At 40.7% G+C, this 26,820-nt stretch overlaps 5 protein-coding genes across 6 annotated transcripts; 3 read left to right on the top strand and 2 right to left on the bottom strand.

The window, feature by feature from the left end:
• Window positions 1-3,639: 3,639 nt before the first annotated feature.
• Window positions 3,640-14,693, top strand: LOC125768280 (mucin-2-like). The gene is made up of 3 exons (XM_049435700.1): window positions 3,640-4,218; window positions 12,558-12,593; window positions 12,673-14,693. The coding sequence occupies exons 1-3, from the start codon at window positions 4,113-4,115 to the stop codon at window positions 14,361-14,363; spliced, it is 1,833 nt and encodes a 610-aa protein (XP_049291657.1). The 5' UTR covers window positions 3,640-4,112; the 3' UTR covers window positions 14,364-14,693.
• On the top strand, window positions 4,248-11,498 carry LOC125768273 (peptide transporter family 1-like). Its single transcript, XM_049435685.1, has 6 exons — window positions 4,248-6,799; window positions 8,631-8,683; window positions 8,757-8,835; window positions 8,932-9,518; window positions 9,711-10,697; window positions 10,796-11,498. Exons 1-6 carry the CDS (start codon window positions 6,781-6,783, stop codon window positions 11,225-11,227), a joined length of 2,157 nt encoding a protein of 718 aa, XP_049291642.1. The 5' UTR covers window positions 4,248-6,780; the 3' UTR covers window positions 11,228-11,498.
• Window positions 14,694-17,040: 2,347 nt separating the features above from the next.
• Window positions 17,041-22,704, bottom strand: LOC125768315 (uncharacterized). Of its 2 annotated transcripts, none has more exons than XM_049435764.1 (7): window positions 22,533-22,704; window positions 21,558-22,317; window positions 21,173-21,482; window positions 19,752-19,837; window positions 19,596-19,638; window positions 19,391-19,487; window positions 17,041-17,477 (listed from the first exon to the last, which is right to left on the bottom strand). In XM_049435764.1, the coding sequence occupies exons 3-7, from the start codon at window positions 21,234-21,236 to the stop codon at window positions 17,309-17,311; spliced, it is 459 nt and encodes a 152-aa protein (XP_049291721.1). In that variant the 5' UTR covers window positions 21,237-21,482; window positions 21,558-22,317; window positions 22,533-22,704; the 3' UTR covers window positions 17,041-17,308. The 2 variants fall into 2 exon arrangements, with proteins under 2 accessions (XP_049291721.1, XP_049291720.1); XM_049435763.1 differs by having other exon boundaries at window positions 17,041-17,480; window positions 22,533-22,697.
• Window positions 22,705-23,035: 331 nt separating this feature from the next.
• On the top strand, window positions 23,036-23,720 carry LOC125768317 (uncharacterized). Its single transcript, XM_049435767.1, has 3 exons — window positions 23,036-23,171; window positions 23,229-23,417; window positions 23,500-23,720. Exons 1-3 carry the CDS (start codon window positions 23,102-23,104, stop codon window positions 23,607-23,609), a joined length of 369 nt encoding a protein of 122 aa, XP_049291724.1. The 5' UTR covers window positions 23,036-23,101; the 3' UTR covers window positions 23,610-23,720.
• A 211-nt stretch (window positions 23,721-23,931) lies between these two features.
• Window positions 23,932-26,376, bottom strand: LOC125768299 (translocating chain-associated membrane protein 1). Its single transcript, XM_049435733.1, has 5 exons — window positions 25,875-26,376; window positions 25,421-25,609; window positions 25,029-25,360; window positions 24,853-24,962; window positions 23,932-24,774 (listed from the first exon to the last, which is right to left on the bottom strand). The coding sequence occupies exons 1-5, from the start codon at window positions 26,010-26,012 to the stop codon at window positions 24,419-24,421; spliced, it is 1,125 nt and encodes a 374-aa protein (XP_049291690.1). The 5' UTR covers window positions 26,013-26,376; the 3' UTR covers window positions 23,932-24,418.
• Between the last annotated feature and the right edge of the window lie 444 nt (window positions 26,377-26,820).

The following is a 26,820-nucleotide window of genomic DNA, read 5'->3' as shown; positions in this document are numbered from 1 at the left end:
ACCTTTTCAAATGTCTTGTCTTTTTTCTTGCTCGGTTAGAACGGCCTAGTCGTATCAAGACTTATTTTACCATGTAGCAGGATAGTCAGTCCATATTACGTAGGGACGGTCCGGATGGGATTTGAACCCGGTACTGCCGTGTGGACGGGTGCCGTTTATCACATGCACCGGCCCCATCCTTTTCAAATGTATAAACATATCATTTTCTTTTATGCTAGTGATGATGATTAATAATGAAACATACCTTTATGTTTTTTACAGCAAAATTGGATAATGGATGCGGTGCATTAAACTTCTTTTTTAAATAATAAAACGTACCAGATGTCACGAATACGTTTCGTTTCTGTATTGATTTGTGCGGTTGTGGGATGACAAACAGGAATGAAAGAAAAATCTGTATGCAAAATCAAACTTTTCAACTGGACTTAAACTTTGCTGTTTAAGTTAAAGCTTAAACTTTGCTGTTTATGGTATCGATCGCTCGAAAAACGCTTCAGGTTTTGCCATAAATTGTCAACACAGTACTAGGTGTAGGAATTCTTTTCTTGTCGTTGTCTGTAAAATTGTGAAAAGGTATGCACGAAACTCTGACACATAATTTCTGTCACTATAAACTTCTGCCACCTTTTGGACGCCTTTAAAACACGGAGCTTCCGATACCTACTTACTCTGGCTACAGTTTAATCCGCCACTATTGTACGTTCTTCTGTGTATTGTTTACGTTTGCGTAAACAGTAAGGACAAGAAGTGGAACGGTATCGTTAACGTGAAGCAGAAACAACAGCAGGTCGAGATTAATATTTTAGGGAATCCAATCCAATCTTAGACAGGTTTAGTTTAATCCAACAAACAAGTTTGTTATAATTCTCTATGCATGAGTATGAGTCCGATATTCTTTTCAAGTGCCCAAACGCGAGCAATATCCAAGACTCGTGGCTACAGGGTACTACTAGGTATTATCAGGGTGCGCTACATGATGCATTTCTGCAAGACTTCTTCAAGGCCTTCTCAATCATAGCAGATTCACGATTACTTGAAGCACTGAGCCGTCGATGCTTGAATTGTCATCCGAAGTTACGATCGTACCAGCAGCAGATCTTAGGAGCTAGTCCTTATCTCGAGATCGTCGTTGTCAACTGATACTCTTCTCCCTATCTGGTATCACCGTCAGATCCTCCGACAAGCAGATACTTTATGTTCTCCGCGTTGATCCTCGATCCAATCATGAGGGCCTCGCGTTTTAGTGAGGTATACGCCTAGATTACGGCCGAAGTCAGATGATGTAGATGTCATCTACATATGGTTCGAAGGCTATGTTGAATATCTGGCAGGAGAGTTCTTTCCCTTGTCTCAGTCCCCGGCGAGATTCGAACGGTTTCGAAAGCATTTTTGGAATTATCAGCCTGCACTGCACTTTATTCAGCTTTATTTTCAACAGCCGCACTAGTATGCAGGAAATTCGTACTGGTGTACGACGTTCTATAGCTTAATCCTTACCCTTAAGTCAATGAAAAGGTGGTGCGTGGGGATCTTGTGTTCACGGCATCTCTGGAAGATCTGGGTTAAGGGGTGACTATTTATCCGTTGGTGGATTTTTCTCTGACAAACCCAGCTTGATAGCTTCCGTCGAAATCTAAGGCAAATGGTACTAGTCTTCAGAACAGTATTCGGAAAAGGATCTTGTAGGCGACATTTCCGACTGTGATGGCTTGAAAGTATACAGCGCGTAACTTTTTGTATACTGCGCGTAGGACACCCTGATTGCACTCATTCGGCAATTACTCATGTTCCCAAATTCTTACAATCAGCCGTTACACGATAGCGGTAAGCTTGAAGAGTTCTGGTACCAATCGATTCTTAGTTCCAGCTGACTTGATATATTTAAGCCTTTAGATGACTTTGATGCTTTTTGATTTAAGCCTATTGACCTTCGTCCAAGAATTCTTGGGATAACTCGGAAAAAAGTCACGTCGGCTGTCGCTCGAAGTTCTCTACTGCATGCCTTTCGCTCGGTTCGATTCGCTTCCGCTAAGATGTCCATTGATGTAGCACTTACACTTTGTATCCCCTTTTACATTCCGATATATAGCGATTTTGAGATTAAAGCCGTTACATGCCGCGTTTTACAGAATGTTAAATGTTACAGGATAGGAAATAGAACTAATGATTGGAAACTCGGAACATGGCAGGACATGTTGGTAAAATTGAAGCATGAAAGCGGTCGTGAAGTATACAGTTATAAAATAAGTTAGTCTAGATCAAGACATATATCAGATATATATCTAGACATATATCAACATGATGAACAAAATTGCTTGACAAATAATTTTTTTGGTTTAATAAATAACGGCCGTTGAAATTAACTATAATAAATAATATATTGATTATTTATTATACTTAATCTATTAGTAGTATCTATAGATCAATAGCTAAATAATCCATCAATAGATAAGTATCAATTTATCAAATGGGTAATTGAAAAAAAACAGCCCAGCAAAGTAATGGCAGTAAGCTTACAAAGGAATATATGAACCCTAATTTACGAGCAAGATGGACTTTTAGATCATCTAGTCATCGAGCTAAATCAAGAACCAATAATAACAAACATCACCCGATCGATCGATCAAAAGTTGAATATGTGATCAGAGCTTACTGAAAGGCTTCTGACTTCCTTCCCGATGTGTCGTAAACGTTGGAGAAGGCCACAGTGGCGGAAGTGAAATGAATGTTCGTGGAAGATAACATACTGTCTTGTTTTGCTCAGTAAAAGATCGTTATTAAAATAGATCCGTAAGTGAATCATCTGCAAGTGTTCACTTTGTTTGCTCACTAGTTTTCTATCAGAAAGGACCATGTAAATAATATTCCCACTAAAGCATTAGTTTGGCTGTGTTGCTATCAGTAGATGAAAGCAGGATCAACTTTAAATACCCATCCCATCGGTACCGTCAACAGGTAGTCAAATGATTTAGATGCATCGGCTGAATTTAATTATACACGATGGTATTTAATATTGCGCGATTACAATCTGCCACACACGAACGAACAATATGGTGATGATCACATAACTTTGCTTCAGACATGCCAGGTATGGATAGAACGTAAGACATTTTTAGTCACGTAGTGACTGGCATTGTGCGCTGCCTAAATCATACTCTAATGCTAAATTTTACTCTCAAATCACATCGTAAAATTCGTTCGAGCAAAAAAGTAATTCTAAAACCGAATGGTTGTTTTATTACTCTTCTGCTACCCATATTTTACCTTACATGAGCTTCGTATAAATGCTTATTCTTTTAAGGTTATTAAATCGTAATTTCATTATTAATTACTGGTGCATCTATTATCAGAAACTTGCTGGCGCTTCTTCAGCAATTCAAAACTGAATTATCAAGTTCCATTACTATTAACCTTTCCACGTACAGACTATTCTTTGGCGAAAAACTTCCCATTGCCACAAATGTCTCATTTTGCACTTCTCATTCACTATTATCCAAAGCCCCAAAGATTTTACATAGTCGATTAATGCGTTTCTTTGGAAAACAAAAAAAAAACAAACAATATACTTTTATGTAATACATATTCATTAAATGCCGTTTGTTATTTGAATATACATTGAAAATAAGATATGCTTCGTTCTATACTCTTCCGGTACTGCCGTACGATGAGCATACGCGGGTTCTATCAATGAGTTAAGGTCCGGTAAATTCTTGACAAAGCAAAATCTGGAAAAGAAAACGTCAACCTATAACCCCCACCAGAGGAAAAGCAACCTGAACGTAAGCCATCTGTGAGTCGCGAAGATCAACTTCGCGATCGCGTAGGAATGAGCAGCAGCGAGCGAAGCACGCAGATTGAGAAGTAGCGAATCTTGTTTATATTGTATAACCTGCTCTGCCGTGTTTGTTAGTTAAGCTTTGAGACCCGTATCATCAGGACGCGTTGTACACGAGCGATCTCGAGAACGGAAATAGTTAGACCGTGTTTAATTAGATGCTTCGGTCGAGTGTAAAGCAGCAAAATAGTGACTAGTGTTTGGACTGTGAACAAAAATAGTGGAGCAAGAAAACAACCACATAGAACCAGTTCAACGATCCAACGGGGGTCACAAAATGTGTGCGTCAAGGTCGAGCTTTCGAAGATCCCAGTTTTGGAGTGTAATGGTGCTGTTGGTGCTGTTGGACGTATCCGTCGCCCAACAATATACCGGTGTTAAATGTAAAGTGTTGTTTCATGTACCCATTTACCACATACGTAGTTTGTGTGTGTGTGTGTTAAGATATGATGATTTTTAAATAATAGAAATATAAAATTTGTCAAATTTATTTAAGCTCCAACGATAAGAAGAAAAATTAAGGCCTTAAGTTGGAACCATTCATGGAAACACGCGAATCACCGCGTAACCAACACGATCTTCGACATTAACGATGCGTTACATCAAGGTCATATCGGTCTCCCCTCTTACAAAATAAAAAAACATTGACACTGTTGTTACGCTAAGTTTCCAGCTGCAACTCATTAGGGTAGCCATTGGAAGAGTTCTCCATTAGGACGCAATCCGGTCGAGTTTGTTGCTTACCCGGTCATTCAGCTTCTGCGTCCCGAATGTGCGAAGTTCAGCTGGGTAGAAAAAAAAAGGCACAGCATTCGCTTTTACGCGGTGAATGAGATGCTCCGTATCTGCATGTGGGGTTGGTTGGATGCGTCACACCGATGACTATTTGGTAGCGCACATTTTTCGATGCTATCATGCTCGATGCAAGGACGACAAGTTTAACTGTGAACCGGTTAGTTTGGAAGTACGAACATGACACAAAAGCATATCTCAGAATGGTTCGAGTTCACCAAAAAGGTAGTGCTCGCTTAGCTCTTCTGAGAAGAAAACAAATTGAAAAAATGGCACACGGAAAATCCTGTGATTCACTCAGACACAGTGGGATGTGATGTGGTGAACGTATGAACCCGTTCGCCTGTACCGCTTATAGGACGTTCTTCTGATGCAGTTACGACACCTGTCGGCCCGTTTGGACTTTGCCATTCAAATTGTGTTGGAATAAAGCAACATTAGCGAATAATACGTGTGGAGAAAACTGTGTCACGATTTAATGCGATCAAATAGAAACGTCCGACAGGCGGGGTGTGTGTAAACCAAAAAAAAAGGTTAAAGTTCGTCCTGTTTGCCGCATGTCTGGCACGATTTATCTTTCAACACTAAAATAGCAACCATCTGAAGAAAGGCCTGTACTATATTGTGGTATCATATCGTAAATTATTATAAACAACAAACGGGCTGGGTTGCCTAACATCCTCCTATGGAAAGCAATAAATCGTCGATAAAGAGACTTGAATTGTCTTTGTTTCGACGGAATCTATCAATATACCGCTCACACTAATAAACATGATGATGAATGAATGGTTAGATGATTGTATGCTGCCGAAACTTGTGATAAGATAATACCTCAGCCGGACAACACATCAATACCATCCTAAATCGTTTTCGCTGCTTGTCTTATTATTTATCGTCTGCTTGGAGCTGAGTGATGAAGTGCTCTATGTAGGTGAGAAAACGGTTTTAAAACAAAAAAAAAACATCACCATAAATTAAAAAACGAAACGAAGCGAAGAAAACGTTGCAGATCACGCGACGTGCAGATCGGCAAAGGGGAGCAACTATTACAGGTTAAGGTACGGCTGCTGTCCAAAAATCAAGTACCCTGTTGATAAGATAACCTGAAGAGCGATGGGCTTGTTTCTTGCGTTGAATAGAAATGTGGGGTAAGGTGGCACCCTTGCTCATCCTGTATCTTCAATGAGTCAATACGTCACGGAATTTGTGAGATAGAGTGTACAGATTCAACCGGTGTGAAACGAGTACATATGTTGCTTATGTCAAGTGGGTAATACCTGTAAACAGTAAGGTAATGTTTCTATAAGAGCGATTGTTGGTGTGTGACTATTTTTTTTAAACGCAAACTCATTAATCCCTTAGCACTGTACGCAAAGGCGATGTACGTTTTATCAAACTTTTCAAAAGACATTTTTTTTTGCTAAAATTTACAATTGTTTCCTAGAGAGTGGTTTGAGTGGGATATTGTATAGTTGATTGATTTCTTTCTGCTTTCATTTTTCTGTGAAGTTATAAATTTATTTTAAATCAAACTATAGTATTTATGATGTTATATTTTTATTGCTTGAATGTTAATAGTTGAGCTGGCAACAATTGTTTTCAGTGCCAGTTTTCCAATGGTAACCACCATGAAGAGGAGCGTTCATGACAATGTGGCCTTTTATTCAACATGGCGGGACTCCCAGGAATGGGCTATCCGAGAGTCAATCGTCTCAAGAGTCCATTATCATACTACTTGAAACCATCGTTCATAAATTCTGCATGAGCGGAATCTGCCCTTGACATCATATGTATCAATCCACGCGGGGTGGGTGGCTCTTGATAGCTGCTGCATAGCAGATATGGCAAGGAAAGGTTTAATAAGTATTTTTTTATCAGCTCGTAAAGTCGTCTTATCAGTTGTCGAAGATTATGGTTCTACAGCCTGGCCGCGGGATTACTGCTTTTAACTGAATAGCGTACCCATCAGTAGTGCTCAGTCTGTTAATACACCTCGGATGGGTAGTATTAAAATTGTCTAATTATTAAGTACCTCCTGGAAGTTCCATCCCAGAGCTTCGCTGCAAGAGTTCATCCATACCTAGTGCTAGAATGTGTTTTTAGATTTTATAGGTGGAAGGATTGTGAATAATTGAAAATTGTGAATTGAAGAGATGGCCGATTCAACCAAAGGTTTGTGCGCAGTGTGTGTAGCTGGATACATTTGTAGGCATTTGCTTGGTTGAATAGGATTTACTTTTGTTGCTGAAAATAAGACATTTTGTTGTAATTGAACTAAGATTGAAACATGAATGTAATTAACTTAAATTAATTTACTACACGAATTCACAGCGAACAAACGCACCGAGAAGTTAAACATTATTACCAATGCAATGCACGAATGCGTCATTTTTATGGTTGATTGCTCCTTTTTTTTAAAGAAATAATGTGTGCTATCTCCACTTTTAACTAACACGATACCATAGCCTGTATGATAGCTTGATAAAAGATAAATTTGCTACAAGGAGTACCAAACCAAGACCAGTTTTCACCTGGTGCAGTATAACTCGTGCAACAGGCGATTGCTGAAAGCTTTCAGCTTTTTTGTGTGATTCTAATGAAAGTAAAGTGGAGCATAGAGGAATCGTTGCCTACAGAAATAATAAGTGAAAAGTTTACGAATTGCAGCAATTACAGCGAATTAGGTAGAATTGTAAAATCGTACAATATCAACTAAGCATGAATTAATGCATCAAGTGAAACAATCCTTAACTGCTGGAGTATGCCGTATAGACATGGATGCAAAAAAAAATCCTTACCATGTTCATTGATCGAATAAGTGCACCAGACATACAGATGAGATTGTTGACCGGTCACTGAACCTTACCTCTTGAATGATCGCAGATCGAAAAGTGCGCCTTTTGACTCGATGTAGATGTTTTGTTGCTACGGAGAAAATCTTGCAGAACTAGTTCATCCAGATCACAAGCAATAATTATGCTAATTTACACCTTATGCTTTCTTTGAAGAACGTGTGATGAACCATTGCAGTCGGCAGGTTTGAGGGTTGTTGCTTGTGACTATCCACGTTGCAGAACAATCGAGTGCAATAAGTCTATGACGTAGTGTCGTAGTCAATATTGAAGCATGATTTGGATTGTCAGTTAATGTCAGGTCAGGTCAGGTTTTAATGGTCTTCAAAAAATAAGATAAACCTTCTCTAGGATAATGTTTGGCCTGAGCCTGAATTGTCTGCTAAGATTACTACCAATGGTTTTCATCACTGTGTACCCTCTGTCTCTGTTTCTTGGCTTAACGACCTTATAGGTCACGCCGCCCATTCTGGCTTACTGGGACTTAATTTTACCACGTAGTCGGATAGTCAGTACATGCTATGGCGGACCGTCCGGTTGCAATTTGATACCCAGTGCTATCGTATGGAAACGGCGCCCTCACTGTGTACTATTCAGGCGAAATTTCAAACCACTATGATAGTGGTGTGTAAGTGGTATATACTAAATCAAATTAGACAAGAGTAGCACATTATTGGTGTTTTGAAAAAACAAATCAGATAATATAACCAACAGTAAACTGAAGTGGTCGCTTCGGACGATTTACTAGGTGATTCACTTATCATTGGGTCCGTGTTCGCCGATAAAAACGTTATCACTGAATCTCATTTGTCTTGACCATTGTTTTTATCAAATGTGGCTTATTAAACGATAAGACCGTTAGGAATTTTTATACAGCCTTTTTGTAGTACCCTCGGCAAAGTGTACAACCGTTCATTGTTTATGATGACAGTGAATTAGGTAATTGTGACCGGATTGTATGGCTGATGATCAATCGACACACGCGTAACAACACTTCAATCGATCACTGTCAGGTGGCGAGGTTGTGACGATTTGATAATTGGGGTAAAATAGGGCCGAAATAGGGTTTCAGGTTGTACAAACCCATGGTGCACTATGTTTTGTTCCCTCTGCATACAATTTAGCTGATGAGCTCTTTATCTCCTGTACAGAAGAACAGCCTGCCGCCGTACCAGAGGTCGGGGATGTCGAAGGCGAACCAAAGGTGATAGAATTGCGCCAAAGTTTCTGCTCCTGCGTAACAGCTAACGATTTGCATATCTGTAAACAATTTTCAGAAGCTCAAGTATCCCCGAGCCATTCCGTTTATCATCAGCAATGAGTTTTGCGAACGGTTCAACTACTATGGCATGCGAAGTAAGTAATCGTGTTGAATGGGTGAGAAAGGCCGAGGTGTGTATGGCTCCGCCAGGAATCCGTAGTGCTCATGGAAGGTTGAATTTTCTTCGACAGCCGTGCTGGTACTGTACCTCACGAGGAAACTGGATTTCGACGATGATACAGCCACGGTACTGTATCATACCTTCACTACCTTGGTGTACTTTATGTGCGTGATCGGGGCTATCATTGCGGACAGTTGGTTGGGCAAATTTCGCACAATATTGTACCTGTCGATCGTGTACACGATCGGTAGCGGATGCATTACGCTGGGGGCCATACCGAGCTGGGATCTGGACGCACGTGCGATGACCATTGCCGGACTGTTGCTGATCGCTTTCGGCTCGGGTGGAATTAAACCGTGCGTTGCCGCGTTCGGTGGCGAACAGTTTAAGCTACCGGAACAGGCAAAGTATTTGGCGCTGTTCTTCTCGATGTTCTACTTTGCGGTCAATTCGGGCTCATTCGTGTCGACCATGGTCACACCGATTTTACGCGAAGATGTGAAATGCTTCGATGACGATGATTGTTTCCCATTGGCGTTCGGCGTACCCGGTGTGCTGATGGTGATTTCCATCATCATATTCATCATTGGCAAGCCGCTGTACAAGATATCCGCACCCGCGGGCAATATGTTTGTAAAGGTTTCCAAATGTATTTGGGTTAGTATGACGAATTTTAGTGTTTTTTCTGTCTGTTGTCTGTTTTCTGTTCGTACGGCATGGTGTGTGTTTTTTAAAATGTGTTTGTGTTTCTCTGTCTCGTAACTGTGTTGTTCAGTGTGTGTTTTTTTGTTGTTGTTCAGCTGATTCCTATTGACCATCCAATGCATCTCTCTCTCAACACGCGCACAGACTGCCATTCGGACGCGATCACGTGAAAAATCGATCAACCCTCGTGAGCACTGGTTGGATTATTCAGAGAAGCGCTGGGGACGCCAGCTGGTCGACGAAACGCGCATTCTGCTGAACGTACTAAAGTTGTACATTCCTCTGCCGGTGTTTTGGGCGCTGTTTGATCAGCAGGGTTCCCGCTGGACTTTCCAAGCAACCCGAATGGATGGCGACCTGGGCTTTTGGACGATTAAACCGGATCAGATGCAGGTCATCAATCCTCTGCTTATTTTGGTGTTCATTCCGCTGTATGAGGTCGCTTTCTATCCACTGTTAAGCATGATCGGAATTCGGCGACCACTGCAGAAGCTCACACTGGGCGGTATATTTGCTGGCTTGGCATTCGTGATTTCAACTATCGTCGAAATTCAACTGGAGTCTACCTACGCCATCATTCCGAAGGAAGGAGAAGCTCAGCTGCGAATATTCAATGGCATGAACTGTGACTATCGCGTCCAGTCAGACATACCAGAGTATGCCGACTTTACACTAAAGAGTATGAGCATGTTCGAGGAGAAGTACCTCAGTGTGAAGGGTAAAGCCACGTACACATTCACGCTTTCTTCCACTGGCCCTGGACTGAATTGTGCTGTGCCGGAGCAGCAGCGTACGTTTGAGGTGGAGGAAGAAAAACAGATGTCCTACTTTATCCGCAAACAGGACAACGACATCAGTCTGTTGCGATACGAAGATGACACAGAAAAATCGTCCAAGGGCTATCCGATGTACAGAGTGCTGGGAAATACGGCCACGAACCGCACGGTAGTGTTTCGAGACATTGACTCATCCGATCCGTTCGACAGACACAAGAACGGTTCGTATGTGTACGATCTGGTGGAATCCTATCCTTCCGATTATGAAATCTATGTAGATGGCGAGCTGACATTGACCTACACGATGAGACTAGGAGGCGTCTATGCTTTCATTGTGAGCGATGCTGATGGAATGGTAAGTATGCGTGGTTTCTCAATGGTGCGGTAATGAATTCATCCCGCAAAAGGTACCAATCAGAGGAACCAACACTGACGCTTGATTGATACTTCCAGACCACTGAGCCCATCATCGTCACCGAACCGAACTCCGTCAACATGCTGTGGCTGATTCCTCAATACGTAGTTATGACTTTGGGCGAAGTGATGTACTCCATTACGGGACTGGAGTTTTCGTTCACGCAAGCACCGGAGAGTATGAAATCGGTACTGCAAGGATGCTGGCAGCTAACGGTTGCCGTGGGCAATCTGATTGTGGTTATCGTAGCTGAAGCAAAAATCTTCGATGCACAGAAATGGGAATTTGTGCTGTTTGCTGGTCTAATGTTTGTCGACATGGGTTTGTTCTCTATACTGGCCTGGCGCTATAAACAGATCCCGTTGAAAACCTATGACGAGGAAGATGATCCAAATGCAACGCTACCCATTGATCAGAAGGAACAATCCGGGCTCGATAATCCCGTCTTTAAGAAATCGTCAGACGAGTAGAGTTAGGAGCAAATGATCACAAGCAAACTACATATGACCTAAACTTACGTTAATCAGATACAAAACAGACGACGAAAACAGACGCGAGACTGAGGGATGGATATAGTAGAAAAAGTGTGAAAATGAGGGACAAACCATACCAGAAAGAAAAAGAAAGTAGAAAAGAGAGAGAGGGAAAGATGGAAGGAAAACAAAACACGTGGGGTGATCCGAAAGATCTAATAAATTTTCTATGAAAATTTTTGCCTAATAAAGTAGCATATCCCTACAACGGAGTGGTTTAATTTATTGGGGTTGGGAGAAGAAAGATTGTATATTTTTGCGTAAATTTTACAATTTTGTAACAGGTTTCAATTTGTAACTACTTTGTATGGTCCTGAACCCGATGGTGCATTTGTGGCCATTTAAAAGGCTGGTTTGTAATGCCGCTCTTAGAAAAGCATAATTTATTTGTCAACTGGATGTGTTCAATCAAACTCCAAGACTTTACAGGAGCAACATCTTTGCTGTTGGTCGATTACTATCTTCAAACATAAGGAACCAGCGCATGTTATATGATTTTTTTCTTGTCGCATGAAATGTTCGGTAGAACTTTTCTGGTTTGGTCACCATTTGTGCAGCTTCAAAATATGTTTTCTTTTTGTGTGAAAAGTGAGCTTGACAACGTCAATGAATCCGAAACTGTATGATCGTTACATTAAACGATATTCATAACTAAAATTGTGTTTAAGGAAAAAAAGAATTTCATTTACCTCAATACGTATTACCAACAATTCAAGATTTCCAATTTTGTGTCAGCACCATCACGCACTGAAGAAGTTGTACTATTGTGTATTGTGTATTGTGTATTGTGGAACGATTCGTACTTTTTTGTAGCTTATAGTTTGACAAAAAGAGATGGAGACGATGGTGGATAAATTTGGATGTAAGATACCAAGATATAAAAATAACGAAACAATAATAGCAGAACCATGCGTGTCAACTACGTGTTGGTTGGAATTTTGCAATTTGTCTTGCGGAAGCAGGAAGACATAATGTACAAAAAAGGTACACGTTGCGAACAATGAACACCGAATGACGATGCAAAGTTAAGGTAACACCCACACAGATTTGGGCGGTAATATAAGCGCTGCAAGATGGAAAGGGAATAAATGGAGGCTGCCTAAAGGGGGAACATATTGATGATGGAACGAAATAAATTTGTTGTAATAGTGTTTAAAAAAAAACCCAAATCCTAAATGACCTTAACAGTCGTGTTTTGCGGTGAAAATGTCACGGATAAAGCAAGAACATCAATTAATGTACACATTAATTCTTTGTCCCGTTTCAGCTGTGTCTTCTTCCCCAGAGGCGAATCAACAGCAAGGTAGTGCAGTACATTTTGATTGATCTTTGCGTGATTCACATTCGCATATTGATTCTACGATTTACCCGCATTCTTACAGCTCACTCAGCTCGCTCAGTGGATGGTGGGATTCCTGCCACGGATAGCAATATCATCAATCTTGCTATCACACCATTCGCACGTGGACAAGGCTTTTCTGCTGCCAAAGGACGCAATCTTGGCTTTGCGAACGATGCTTCCCTCAATGCGATCCCATCTGGCATTAATAATGAACTCTCAAATGTTGACGTCCGAGGATCGACGCCCCAGCCGAACACGGTGTTACGAGACAGCTATGGAAATCCAGTGACACCGTTTACGGATCTTGCTAAGCCCGAACTGGATTCTGTCGGGTTTCTAACGAACGTCAATCGGGACGCAAACTTTCAGTCATCCGGTCAAGGCAACAAGGTTGGGCCGTACAACTTCAAAGTTCCGAGCTACGCGTCTGGTATAATCGAGCCTATCGCGCAACCAAACTTTGGTCTACTGCCGCCAAATCCTGTGCCAAGCACCGTGCAGGTAGTACCGCCAGGCAGCACCACAACAGCAAGGCCTCCCATAACGCAGCCACAGTTTCTGCCCAATGCCAAAATTCCGACCATCGAGGATGGCAAGATTCTATTCGCTCAGAAACCGGTCAACGGTCTATTGCCCCCTCTGTTCCCGGATCAGTTACCACCGGTGTATGATATTCAAGTTGGTACGGAACGGTCAACGTTCTTTGCACGCGATCCGTTCGGTGGTCCGGTAAAGCCGACGCCACAGCAACCTTCACAATCGCCTGACAGTGTGGTGGGATACAAAACCGACGTTAATCAACAGACGCATTTCACCCAACCAAATTTCTTGGCAGAAAACAGGTTTTCAGGATCGTTAGCTCCTGCTGGGCCAACATTTGAAACTACTACAAAAGCTGTGGTACAGAAGTACAATGGAGGGTTCGGAGGACCGGCCGGCTTTCTCGGCAATCAACAAAACATTGGCACAGCATACACGTCGACTGTAAGACCGAACGTTCCGCAAGCGGTTCCCTCCGCAACGCAGACACAACCGCGCCCACAACCCATTTTTACGCCTCAAAACACATTTTCAACGACGGCTCGACCCGATGACAAAACCACTGTTCAAAAGTATGTGGGCGGCTTTGGGGGTGCACCAGGGTTCTTGGGCAATCAAGCGAATATAGGTACCGCTTACACAAAAGCTCCACAAACGTTCGTCTCAAGTACGCCTACCGTTGCTCCTGTTCAAAAGCCTCCTTCCGTACAACATTTCGGTTCCGGACATCCGGCTCCAGTTCCAACTCCTACACCACCCGGTGTGTCGCAAAGACCCCTACCTCCATCTGTACCATCAGTGCCAAACCAATTCAATGGACCATTCATTGGAGGTCCCGTCATCCAAGGCACTGGCATTAGACCAACGGTTGGCTCCACATTCACACCGCCTGCGCAACCAGCGAGGCCCGTTTCGGTAACGAACACTTTTAACGGCGGTAACAAGTTTACTGGAAGCTTCGGTGGTGCCCCAGGAATTTTAGGCAATCAGCAACGGCCCGGAACTAATGTCAAACCGGACGGTAACGTATTTTCATCCGCTCAGCCACAACTTGCTCAGCAGCATCAGCAATCAGCCCATCAATCCCTGCCCCAACAGCCGCAACAACCAAAACCAGCGACAGATAAATTTACCGGCAGCTTTGGTGGCCCACCCGGTGTACTGCGTCCTTTCGACAACACTAAGGGTTAAAGTACAGGTGTACCGGGCGTAATAGATATGTATTAGCCTACCAAAATGACATATTCTCTCAACGCATGTGGGGATGGCAAGCATTACCGATAGAATTCCTGGTTAGGAACCAACTTAACCTTAATGATTATATTTCTTAAGAAAAAGGCACAATATACATTTTATACACAAGGAATCCAGTGAGAATGACACAGAACTAGCTCGGTTTCTACACCTGCGCATTTAGAAAGATCATACATACTTTCATCCGTATAAGATACGTATCAACGTTTCATATGAATAGTTTTAATAAAAAAAAAGGAAAATACAATATTTTTGAGTTTTTGTGAATCATTGTTGTTTGTCGCTACACGGTTATTTGAAATGCAAAAGTGAATAGAAAATAGCATTGGAGAAATAGTGGCACATATAGATCAGACCAATCGTAGTTAACAAAACTGCCTATCCCTCGATCACATTATTTCAGCAACAACTACCTAACCACATCTCCGAAGATTGTTTCATTGTCTCGTGCTAATCTTAACTGCTCAGTTTCATTCAAAAATAACACACACAGCTGAAATCAGCGGGTGTCCGATAAGCTTTACAGGCGTTCCGCAAGGTATACGATAGTGGCAGATCTCGAAATACATGGTCGATCTTATATGCCGATTTTAACATTTGTCTGGCTCAGTGGTTTTATAGTACTAAAATCAAGCAAATAATTTAAATTTGTTTCATAATGTCTTTCTAATTGAATCAAATAAATTTTATTAAATATTTTTTGTTAATATTTTCCATAGAAAAAAAATCGCCTTAAAAGGAGGAGCACATTGCGAGCGGAGAAGGAAGTTAATTATATAACTGTCAATTTGAAACGAAATTGCGCCAGCATTCGACAAACGAGGAAATTTAAGATATTTGGTTTTGTGGGATTTCTCCATTCCGTTATAATACAAAGTGTATCTCGGGGACCAACTGTAAATGTTTGCACATGCAATCATTTATAGCAAGTCGGGAAACTCGTCCGGAACAGTGGGTGATTACCGTCTACAATGCATGATCCGTTGCTGTGATAAAACATGCGCCATAATTGTGCCATAATTTCGTTGGCGGGAGATTGATTCACAGGGTGCTTCGTTATAAGTGTCGTGCATGGTAATAGAAAAACATGTTTGGCACCTCGTTACAACAACAATAGGTCGTTAGAAAAGTATGAAGACTTCAAATGTTGTGATTTTTTGTAACACCGATTCCAGCAGGTACTTCGAAGCAATTATGTTAAAAATTCATTTAGCCTTAATTTTTTCTTTTGCTTGGTTATAACCAGTTTCTCGCGTATTGCAGGTGATAGTTATGCACATTAACAGCCGTTCATATTCAATAGGTAAGAACTCAACTGTGGTCACTTACATCCTACGTTTTGTAGGATTTAGGATTTTGAATTTTATTCAGCAGAATTTTATACAGTAGAATTGATGATTTTGATGATGACAAAACAAAATTATATGTATTATATACTTACTCAGGGTCAGACGAAAGTGTGTGGCTGCGGCATTGGATTCCACGATGTGGATCACCTTCTGTTGTCCTGCGTAGAATTTGAAGCCGCCTCCTTGTTAGGCGCAGTTGCGATCGTCGGCAGACAGCCGGATACACCGATCCGAGATGTTTTGGCTTGCGGGGACCTGAAGTACATAGGGCTTGTCTTCCGCTTCGCCAGGGACAGGGTCTTATCCTCTGAATCATATCCCAATTTTCCCTTCTTCCCCTTCCTCCTACACCTATTGCTATCCGTTGTGTTGTATTAGTCCATACATGTTTTTATGTAGTGCCTTAGCCAAGCCGTTGAGGAAACAGTCGCCTTCGCGGATAGCACCAAAGCCGCAAAAGGGAGGCAGACCGGGTTTTTGTGTTGTCCTCAAAATGCTTACTGTTGTTTGTTTTGTTACAGTCCCCAACAACGTATGACAAAATTGTCTCACTCCACCAGCCGAGTAGACCCTATCATCGAGATACATGATCGCAGTCGTGAACATCTCACCACCAAAAGCAAACAATTGTACCGACATGGACACCTCATCACACCACAGTGAAGCAATAGAACTACATAACCGAAACACACAATGAAATAGGACATCTCTAACACCCAACAACAATAGCAACAACAATAGCAATAACCACATAATCACTATCACAACCGAGAATGTCCGGGATAAGAAGGAAATGCCTTGTGAAAATTGTACACTTCAGCCTTTCAACACAGGCTGACAATACGGCTAAATGTCGTAATAATTGAATATAAATAAATAATTTTAAAAAAAAAAACATACTTACTCACTATTCTGGCTCTGCAACTTTTATTCGATCTTGGCCTATTGCATAAGTCCTATGAATCGCTCACGATCGCGCATTGTCATTCAACAAACGTTTATCGGTCCTTCTGTCGAACACATCGATACTATCACTCTAGACCAACATTCTATAGGTTAATTCCAACGGTTGACTTGATTATGCATTTGTTTAGAATGTGAAATTCACTGTGATAACAAATCAGGGCCCGTTGTCTATTGATGTTGGATTAGCTAAAATAACTAAACAACAGATTTGATTGAAATTTAAATTACTTCAAACTTAGCTTAGACGTTAAGCAACAAATTAAAAGACGCATTATGATGCGTAAAAGAGGAAACATAGCTTGGTTGTTACTTTTTGTATTTTTATTTCATTTTTAAATACTATACATACTCCAGCCGAATACTACCATAATAGGCACTAGTACAAAGTACACACACAAACACAATAATATTATTTATGCTAGTCAAAAGTGTATCGTCGTTTTGCGAAAAAGAGCAGTGGTCACATGGCGAATTGGGATTGCTTCACAACATGAATCGATACAGCTTGCCAAAGTATTGATTTGGGAGTTTATTGTTGAAAAAATACTCGCGGTTATCGATCTGCTTTTAGTTCTTCTTGTTGTTGTTCTTGTTGGTATGAGTAGTGACTTTGCCGTCCTTGTCGATATGGTGGGTCATTTGAGTAACCTGTCCATTTTGAGACGAGAATGTGTTAATAGTGGTTCCACCTGGTGCCGACTGTCCATTTTCATCGAATCGATTGTTCAAACCACCGCTGCTAGAATAGAAAAGAAAATCATCATTTTTTAATTTAGTAACTGATGCGATAGCACATGTTTTATATTTTAATACGTAAAAAGTTTCATAATAAGAAATTTCTAGGATAAAAATTGTTTTGTTTAAAATAAGTTCCGAACGCTTCACCCACTGTGAACCTGTGTGTCAACGGAACGCAAAGTCTGAGTATGGAATGAACCGCTGTACAAGATAACGTTGAAGAATTCGACTTCGATTCGATTCGGAATGATTTCTAGAATGGGATTTGTATCCAACATGATCTAATTGACTCTGGAGCTCAAGCATATAGATAATTGATAACGACGTATGTTCACTACTGGGGGTGTCTCTCAATTCCGAGCAGTACAGAACCCGACTTTCTCTTACAAATAGTCTCCTCACAAACGAGGCTGTTTTGAGGATCTAGAGGTACGTGAACAGGTAGAATTTTCGAATTTGATAACCCATCCACATGAAGTCCGCCAAATGGCTATATATTCCGAGAAGATCATTGATTTGTTTGGATTGGCCGGAATCGTCATCGGTTCATACTTCGTCGAAAACGACGAGGTCAAGGAAGAGTGTTATAGACACATGAACGGCGGCTTGTTTTTAATCTATTTAGGTAGTCGCCGAGATACACGTTTCTTCTTATATGAGGATTTTCAAATTACACAGGTCAGATGATGTTATAGCACTAAATTTAAACAAATAAGTTAAAATTTGATTAAAAATATCTTCTGATTCATTCAATGAAATATATTTTTAAATTTTTTGTTAATTTAAAAAAAATCACATAAAATGCGGACTACATTACGAGCAATTAAGAAAATTCTTAAATGAAGGATTCTAAAACTGTCAATTTGAAGCGAGATTATACCGGGATTCCACAATCGCGGAAATTCGAGACACACACATTTTCTCCGTGTATTTTAATAGTGTATTTCGGTGACTAGATGTACTAGATTAGATACGAATGTGTTCAATATAAGTGGTTCCTACAGTACGGCACAACGTGCAAAAAGCGCATGAAACAACCGATATTTGGCATTGATTCGATCACCGGACATGGTTATCACGTGGAGGCGATGTTTAGGCCTGTCTAAACTCGTGTGATTTAACCCGTCTAGACTATTTCTACTGGAATTATGATAAGTAGCAGGCACTATTTATTCAAACAATAAAAACTAACTCGTCAGTATCGCCAACACAGTTTTTTAAATCAAACTTTAAATATAAGAAACGCGTAATCGAAAACTATTTTGCTATGTTGCTAGCGGTAGTACAATTTTAAAACATGTAAAGGAACAAAGAAACAGAGCAAATATGAAATGAGTAGAAAATTTGTCTATCATTAAAGGGAAACATATTTTCCCAGCGTTCATTACGATCCTGTGTGATAGGGAGAGATGTACGTCCGACATAAAGAGTGCAATGAAAGCGCTGCATTGAGTTTATCGCGTAATTAACCGGTGGCCGTAGTTGGCGTCGAGCACGTTAAGTGAACCACAAAGAATGCAGAACACAACAATAAAAAAAACATACAGGCACACACCGTCGATAAAAACTTGCGCATGTTACCTTTAGTTACCGTGCACAGCTAAACAACAGGATGATACTCCATACTTTGCCAAGCACTGAGATTAACTATAAAGATAATAACTTTAAACCGGATTCTCGCATCATCTTGCATCTCTTCTATCTGTTCAAGTTTAACTGTGCGCTAGTGGAAGAGAGATCGTGGATCGTAGCTGTGGATCAGTTTTTATAAATAGACTACACAGGCACAATAGGCAATTCTTGTGAATTGCTCATAAACAACACAAGGATATGAGAAATCCAAACTTGGTTTGAAATCGGTTCGAAAGATAAAACGAATAATGTTATGGAAAAGAAGGATGTATTGCTTACCCTCCGCTGGTAATAGATACTGACTGGAAGTTGCCACCCTGTGCAGGATTTGGGAACTGGAACGCAGGAAAATTCACCGGAAAACCAAAGTTGGGGACTGAAAAATGTGATAGTTTTGAGGTGAAAGAACACAATTAGTTTAATTTTTACACTTTAAACCCAAATACTACCAAAGGCAGTCGATATTCATCGAACTACAACACACCTGTAGGAAGTTGAGCGGATCGTCGAACACGCTGGAATATTTGCTGCAGAATGAACAAGAGAAGAAGGGAAAAATCCACAATCAAAATCGTTTCGGCAACGGGGCAACAATCTGCCTCGCACAATCACTGAAGCTCAATGCAAAGCAAATACTCACCGGAATACTGTCAATGTAGATGAGTGGGGATTTATAACCATGTTCGTCAATCGTGTAGTACGCTTTGGGCACGTAAAAACCAGTTTCTGTAAATAAACATAATACTTATGGTAAACAAAGACTGTTCCGAGGCTGTCGGTTTTGTGCTATATTTCATCTTTTGGCATTGCTGTTTGTTAATATCTCTGTCTGGGGGTTATATTGCTAGGTAAATAATTTCAAAATATTATCCAACAGTCGTGCAAAACTATGTTCCTGATTGGAGTTACATGAAGCTGCACATTAAAATGGGATAAGAAAAAAAGGAATCCAAATATCACTAGTTTTGACTTTTTTAGCGACTTCAACTATATAGTCCGCCAAGGTGGACTACCTAATGACCGGTTTGAACATGGAGGCTATATGTAGGATGATAATGTTTCTTTTGTTGTTTCGATTCTTCTGCTACATAAGATATGACAAAGCTTCACATTATGCGACTTGATGCAAAACAGGAATACATGTGCCCGATTATTCAATCCGTCCGGGATATGGTTATGCAACAAATGACACTTTTTTGGCCAAACAAAAAAAATTATACATATACAACCCCGGTTGAGCATGATGCAACTGGAGGACTTTTCGCAGAGAGTGCAATAAAAGTCATCAAAGTATTTGGGGACTTTTTAGCATGGACTAAATGGAACGTAGGTTTAAAGGCAAAATACTAATATATTAACTCATGACACAGCGTTTACTGAATTCATACAAACATAAAATAACTAATCGTATTCAATACAGACGTTTTAAAGCTAACAATTACTCCTAGATCCGAGATTGTTTAACTTCCGAGATGATGTGATCCACGAGAGGCTGAGATAATGCGTCATCGGTTTGAACGATCGAAATATCTTCATCATAATAATATTTCCTGTACGAATGTCTCGTCGACTGTTTAAACTGAGTTTAAAGATCAAATTGAGTTATAGTTTGATTTGGTGAAGAAAAAACAACGTAGATTCCGACAATAGAGCGAGGTATTCGTATCGCTTAAAGCCAAATAAAAAACAACAACAACAAAAAGAGTGGAGCCAGAAAAATTGTGGTAAATAATAGTGTCTACATTTCGAATCGCCAAAAACCGGTTTTCAAGCTTTGTGGTTTTTCAGTTGATTGTTTTTTTGTCTTCCGGTCGCGACTCATCAACCGCACCACACGGCACACTCTTGAACCTCACCCAGATGCGGCGTATCTGACACTGATTCACAATGTTAGCAAAAAAAGGTTTTAAATTTTTAATTAGAATCTTTTCCCAATATCGTCATATATTAGCATTTGAGAAGAAACTAATGATACATATAGAAACTTATGGCTTGGGTTTGAACTGGAAGTAATTGAGTACCGATTTGAGATACTGATCTTCACATTAATAGATCACTTACCTGCACGTACGAAAACGACAGCTAGCACCAAAAACAGTGCAAACACTACGTTACGATGATTCATTGTTAAGCTCTCTCACTTTCTATAAGTTCTAAATATCGATGATCACGGAAACGCTTATGTCACGATGAGCACTCTTGCAGCTGTATCGAAGAAGACTGAAGGCAAACAGCAAATACAACAGATCAGGTTCACGGGTATCTATCCACCTCCCTTTGCAAAACACTTCACGACACACAACGCAACGGGTCGGTCGAACGCGATCTTCTTCCGGACACAGACTGGATACAAATGTGGTGGTCAGCGGATCTGCAAGAAACTTTATACATTTTAACACAACGATACATTGAAAAGACGCTGAATAGCGGTGATTTCTTCAGGTACCGAGGCATGCGCTAGGAGCTTGATGGGCCGATGCCATCATCGAGTGTGTGCGGTTCGACGATACACCAGTTCCTCTCAAGACGCACCATCAGCGATAGGATTTTGCTCTTTGACTCATTTCCACCTTCAACGTGTTTGCTGCTGGTTGGATTCTTAATGCGTTTTCCTTCATTCCACGTTGGTTGCGATCGTCCGACGATATGTTTGCGCGCTGGAGTCTTTGCATTTTCCATTCTTTCGAACGTTGATATCCCCGTAACATGGTTCTCGTAGCATTCGTTGACTTCTTTCTACCATCTTAATGGGGTTTGGGGTGTTGAACATGGCGAAACTCGGATGCTATTCCTGCAACTCTCATGTGCTGAAAGGTGTCTACATACCGGTACCAAGTGCGTTCTCGTTCTTGCGGATGGATATTTCGTACGAATGATAGTAGTGTTCTCCATTTCTGTGTTTGGTTTACGGTTTGAGCGAATTCCGTTCATTTCAAGTACAGCTCATGCTCATTAGCATAACTGTTTTTGACTGATGTTGGCTTATGTGTAGCTCAGCATTGGTGCCTACTTCTTAAAGCAATAAAACTTCCACTCAAAACGAATTCACACAAAATGTATGCATTTGCAAAACTAGTTTACACATATACCGTAGACATAAGTGCTTCAAGAATGGGGTATTCTACTTTCACTGGAATACTCTCCCATGAAATTGAAAACATGTTGATTAATCCATGCTTCGTGCTTGGGTGGGTAAAATGTTGAATCTGAAAAAAAAACAACAAAACATATTAGTTCCTCCCGTGACCTTAGCGATAGTAGGAAGCGATGGAATGGAAAAGGCAATCTGATATTGCTTTGTCCTTGTTCGGCTGTTCTAGGCCAACTGTAATCTTGAGATGGTATAAATATCATAAAATAAATAGGTTACTAAATAAACTATCCGCCCATATTTGATTTTTTTTCGTTGTAATTCCAATACCTGGTATGATGACCTTCACTAAGATGCGATGAATTAAACTTGATATATTATGGTGCGCTAGTTATGTCACTGAAATGTAACTGGACATAAAGCTTAAAGATTTTTACAGCGCTCACACAAACGTCTGCAAGAAGGAGTGTTTGCAAAAGACGGCATTCGACCACAAGCGATACAAAACACTTTTGCAGCCACTCAAGACAGGCCAAGCTGTTATAGGCTTGATGATGGCTGATTAGTAAATAATAACATATGCTATTGAGGAAATTTCTTAATCGGTTGCAGCATGACAGCGGACATGCTTCGTTTAATATTTAAAAATGCTGAAGCAAATCACAAATGGTGCGATGAAACACCAATACGAAACCTTTGCTCTGGCAGTAACTGATAATGAAGATCACTTAATGTGTTGAGTTCGTTCACAAACGTTCAACATCATGTGGGAATTTCAGCGGCTTGAAAAGAATCAACAAACATTCGTTCCCTGTAAACTACGCAACGCTTGACATGGTACGGGCACATTAGTTCGGTGTTAGGCATTGAGTAGGACAGTTTGCTTTTGCATTCCGATCATGAAGCATACATGCGTTTTGTTATTCTTGGCGATCGGTTGTTTCGGGTCGTTTGTGACTGCAAAGAAAGGTACGAAAAAATGTGAACGATTCGTGAAATGCATCTAATCGATCCACTTCCATACAGATGAGTCCCAGAACGGACCATTGCTTGATAGGTTGCTGCGCTACCGTAGGCAGAGCGGGGGAGTAAACTACGGCTTTCCCACGTTTCCCACTTTTCCACCTCAACCGCAGTTTCCTAACTTTGTACCTGGAGGAGCAGGAGGAAGTAATGGATTGGGATCACGTGGCGATTGGTTGGATTTTATGCCAGGTATGGTATTGCAATTACGATTCCCACAAATAATAAAGCAAATAACGTTATAATTTGTTAAAATTTTCAATTGTGTCGATAGATACCTCTCAGATCAAGGGCAATCAAGTATGGACGACGAAGAGTTGTGTCTATGATGAAAAGGGAAAGGAAAAGTGCGTAGAACAGCATGGTGATAAGCCGAAAAACTAGACGTGAATGCAGCTTGATAATGAATAAATAAATTTCCTTCTGCTGATAATGCTATTATTTAAAATTTTGGGATTTTTGTTTCGGTATAATAAAAGATTTAATTTGTTTCAACTTTTGTTTATGTTAATATTACTTCCTAATCAACAAATGATGATTTGGTCGTAAGGAACGCGACACTGTATTATACAAACAAATAAAATTGTAGAATCAAATTTGAACCTAACGTTGTATTAACCGGAGAATTTACACAACACAACATAACACAACGTTACTGTGATATTCTAGGTAGTTTATACTAAGTAAATAAACACTGTTAGAAACGTAATTTTGTTAGCAATTGTTATTGTTTGTATAAGAATGGACAAAATTATGATCAGAAAAATACCTGATTAACACTTAAGTGGGAACGGCAGAATCTAGGATAACACCTCAACTTACACCCATCGTTCTCGCTATACGAAAGTTTATCTTTAAGATAAATGCAGTTCCTGTCATAAGCCGAAAAGCAAAATAATGTGTGAAAGAGTCTTTGTACAAATATTTTACCTCTTGACGCACAAACCTAAAAATGTGTCGACATACGATGATCCGAAACAACGCAGTTTGTTCGCGACTTCATTCACTACAGTCCGCGCACCTTGGGACAGCGAAGCTATAACATATTATACTTTCTGTGCTGCTTTCGAATGAGTTCGTTTCACTATTAAATGTTGCTATACTGTATCTTTCTTCGAAGGAAACAATGCGACCAGTAAAAATGGATGGAAAAAAGTATACCGGCAAAACAGCTTTACTGCTTGGTACTCATTTTACTTTACTTTCGCCTTGCGCACGTTGCTGCCGGTAGCTTTAGGAGAGGATTGTGCAGAGTTTTGATCGGCTTCCGGAAGATCACTTTCCTTTTTCTTCTGTTTTTTCGGTTTTTCAGTCTTGTTTACGCTAACCGTTACTTTTGCCCGTTCTTCCGATGAGCTTTCCCGCTTCGAGCGAAGTACATTGGAAATAAAATCGTAAAACAGATAGCCCTGCAGTCCGAATACCATCGACAGCATCAGGACGCGCTTCGATTGTGAAATGTTGTCAATGCTGTAGAACAAGGTAAGGAATGACAGAACCATCGTCGTAAAGCGGGTCAGAATGAATAATCCGTTGTGAACAAGGCGTACTGCAAAAAAGAGAAGATGATTGAAAGTTTTCTACAGACACTGTAGGATGCTTTCTCGCGCTTGCCCGGTGTACTTACATTTCGCGAATTTTCCTTCTTTATCCATTATGTCCACCAACTGGAAGGTATGGGCAATAAACTCACAGAAATAGTGCAGGGTCAACAGAACGAGTGCAATACGTTGGAATCTGAAACATGGAGCAGGTGATGATATAGCTAAAAGAAAGCTTTGCAGATTGTGTGTTGTTACATACCCTAGGAAGTATGCAGTTCCGATGATAAACAGACCACCCACAGCGTGCTGAATCTTGGGCTTCTGTTCGTCTTTCTTCACCTTTTGGAAGTACAGTTCCGGCAGCATGTGCGCGTAGTAGGCCAGCTGAATAACGAAGAACATCTTGTGCAGGAAGATCATCGGATGATCAGGGTATCCTTCCCACATTCTTTGCATATTTCCGAAATACTGTTCACGCACAATAAGATCAAGCCCCCACAGGAAGGACATTGCGTAAAAAACGACCAACTGACCGGATTCATTGAAGCGTGACAATTTGAACTTGGACAGGTGAAGTTTCTTCGATATTTTCTGAAAGAGAAAGCACCAGTTATGTCACGACGGGAATAGACCATGATATGGTGCTCTTACATCCAATACGTATTCCTGCAGAATAGCGTGCATGATGATACAGATGAGCGTGTAGAAAAACATCGCACAAGCATCCTTCCATCCGGCCGTGTACAGATACTGCACTCCCATAGGGTTTTCCTGGCTGGGATCCGCTCCGGATACGTTGTGGCGTAAGGCAACAAAGGTGCTAGCTAGGGATTGTGTCGGCTGTAAAACATATAAAAGAGAATTGTTATTTCACCGACAGAGTTTGCTAATCTTCGTCGCGCTTTTCCACGATGCCGCTATGTTGCAGTGTTAGTGGGTCATACGTGGCAGTTTTGAGCACACGACAATTTCGAGTACCTTTTTTGAAAGTCTTGAACTGTTCAATGTACTTCCGTTAAAGAAGCATGCATGCGGGTCTTATCACGCAGCACACCACCCATTAGGGTTATTTTCGGTGGAAATGCCGTAATTTCAATCAACTTACCTGTAGCATTATTCCTACGACGAAGATCATCGCGATACACGATACAATGTCCGCGTGGTTTTGAATAACGAACTCATGGCTGAAAAATGGAGGATTTTTGTTGGAAGATTTCCTCCCCATTCCTGCTTTGATGGCCATTTGTGAATATCTGAGAGTCCAGGATTTAAATGAAACTTTTAACTCGTCACCAGCAGTACGGTTCGAAAGAAAGTAGTGGTGACTGTTTGTGCGGTCCGCTGCGAGACGCCGCTGCACCAAGGATTAAAAGGATTGATTGAAAGAAACTCTAACTACAAATTACTATCACGAATCGATTGAGCGGCTAATTTGTGCGTTGGAACAGACTGAAAGAAAACGGAATCCGACTGTAGCGGTTCGCAAAGTTATGTGTTGTTATTTCGATGCCGACGTATTCGGAATAAGTTCCGCAACATCAAGTAACACGAGCGGGAGAACAATACAGCTGACTGGGCGAGTGAATGAGAAAGAAGATCAACACCTCTACGTGGTGAAAAGATGTCACTACACTGTCAAGAAACGATTCCACGTAACGGTCAAGGTTTATCGATATGGTATGCCACTGCAAAGGTTATTTCATTCTACGTGTTCTTATTCAAAATTGAAATTAGACGTTATGATAACAGCAACCGTTATAACTCGTTGTGAGCCAGAAATAACGCATAAATATTTTACTTTTTCTATCTTGCTCATTCATAGCATTTTAACGATTGTGATTAATAGGTACACTTGATATTGATTTCAATATATACTTTGTGGGACAATAGATGCCCCAGAGATATTAGAGCGTATAAATAAACAGGCTTTCATCGAGACACAGACAATTTATATACCTGAAATTCAGAAATACGCAATATGGAGCAAATGACCCGGTCTCATTTTCATGTATTTAACATGTTAGTCAAACACTCCAATTTCAACGAAAACT

This window comes from Anopheles funestus, chromosome 3RL, assembly GCF_943734845.2.
Source record: "Anopheles funestus chromosome 3RL, idAnoFuneDA-416_04, whole genome shotgun sequence".
NCBI lineage: Eukaryota > Metazoa > Arthropoda > Insecta > Diptera > Culicidae > Anopheles > Anopheles funestus.
The sequence above is the reverse complement of the archived record's forward strand: the minus strand, read 5'-3'. Positions and strand labels throughout refer to the sequence as shown.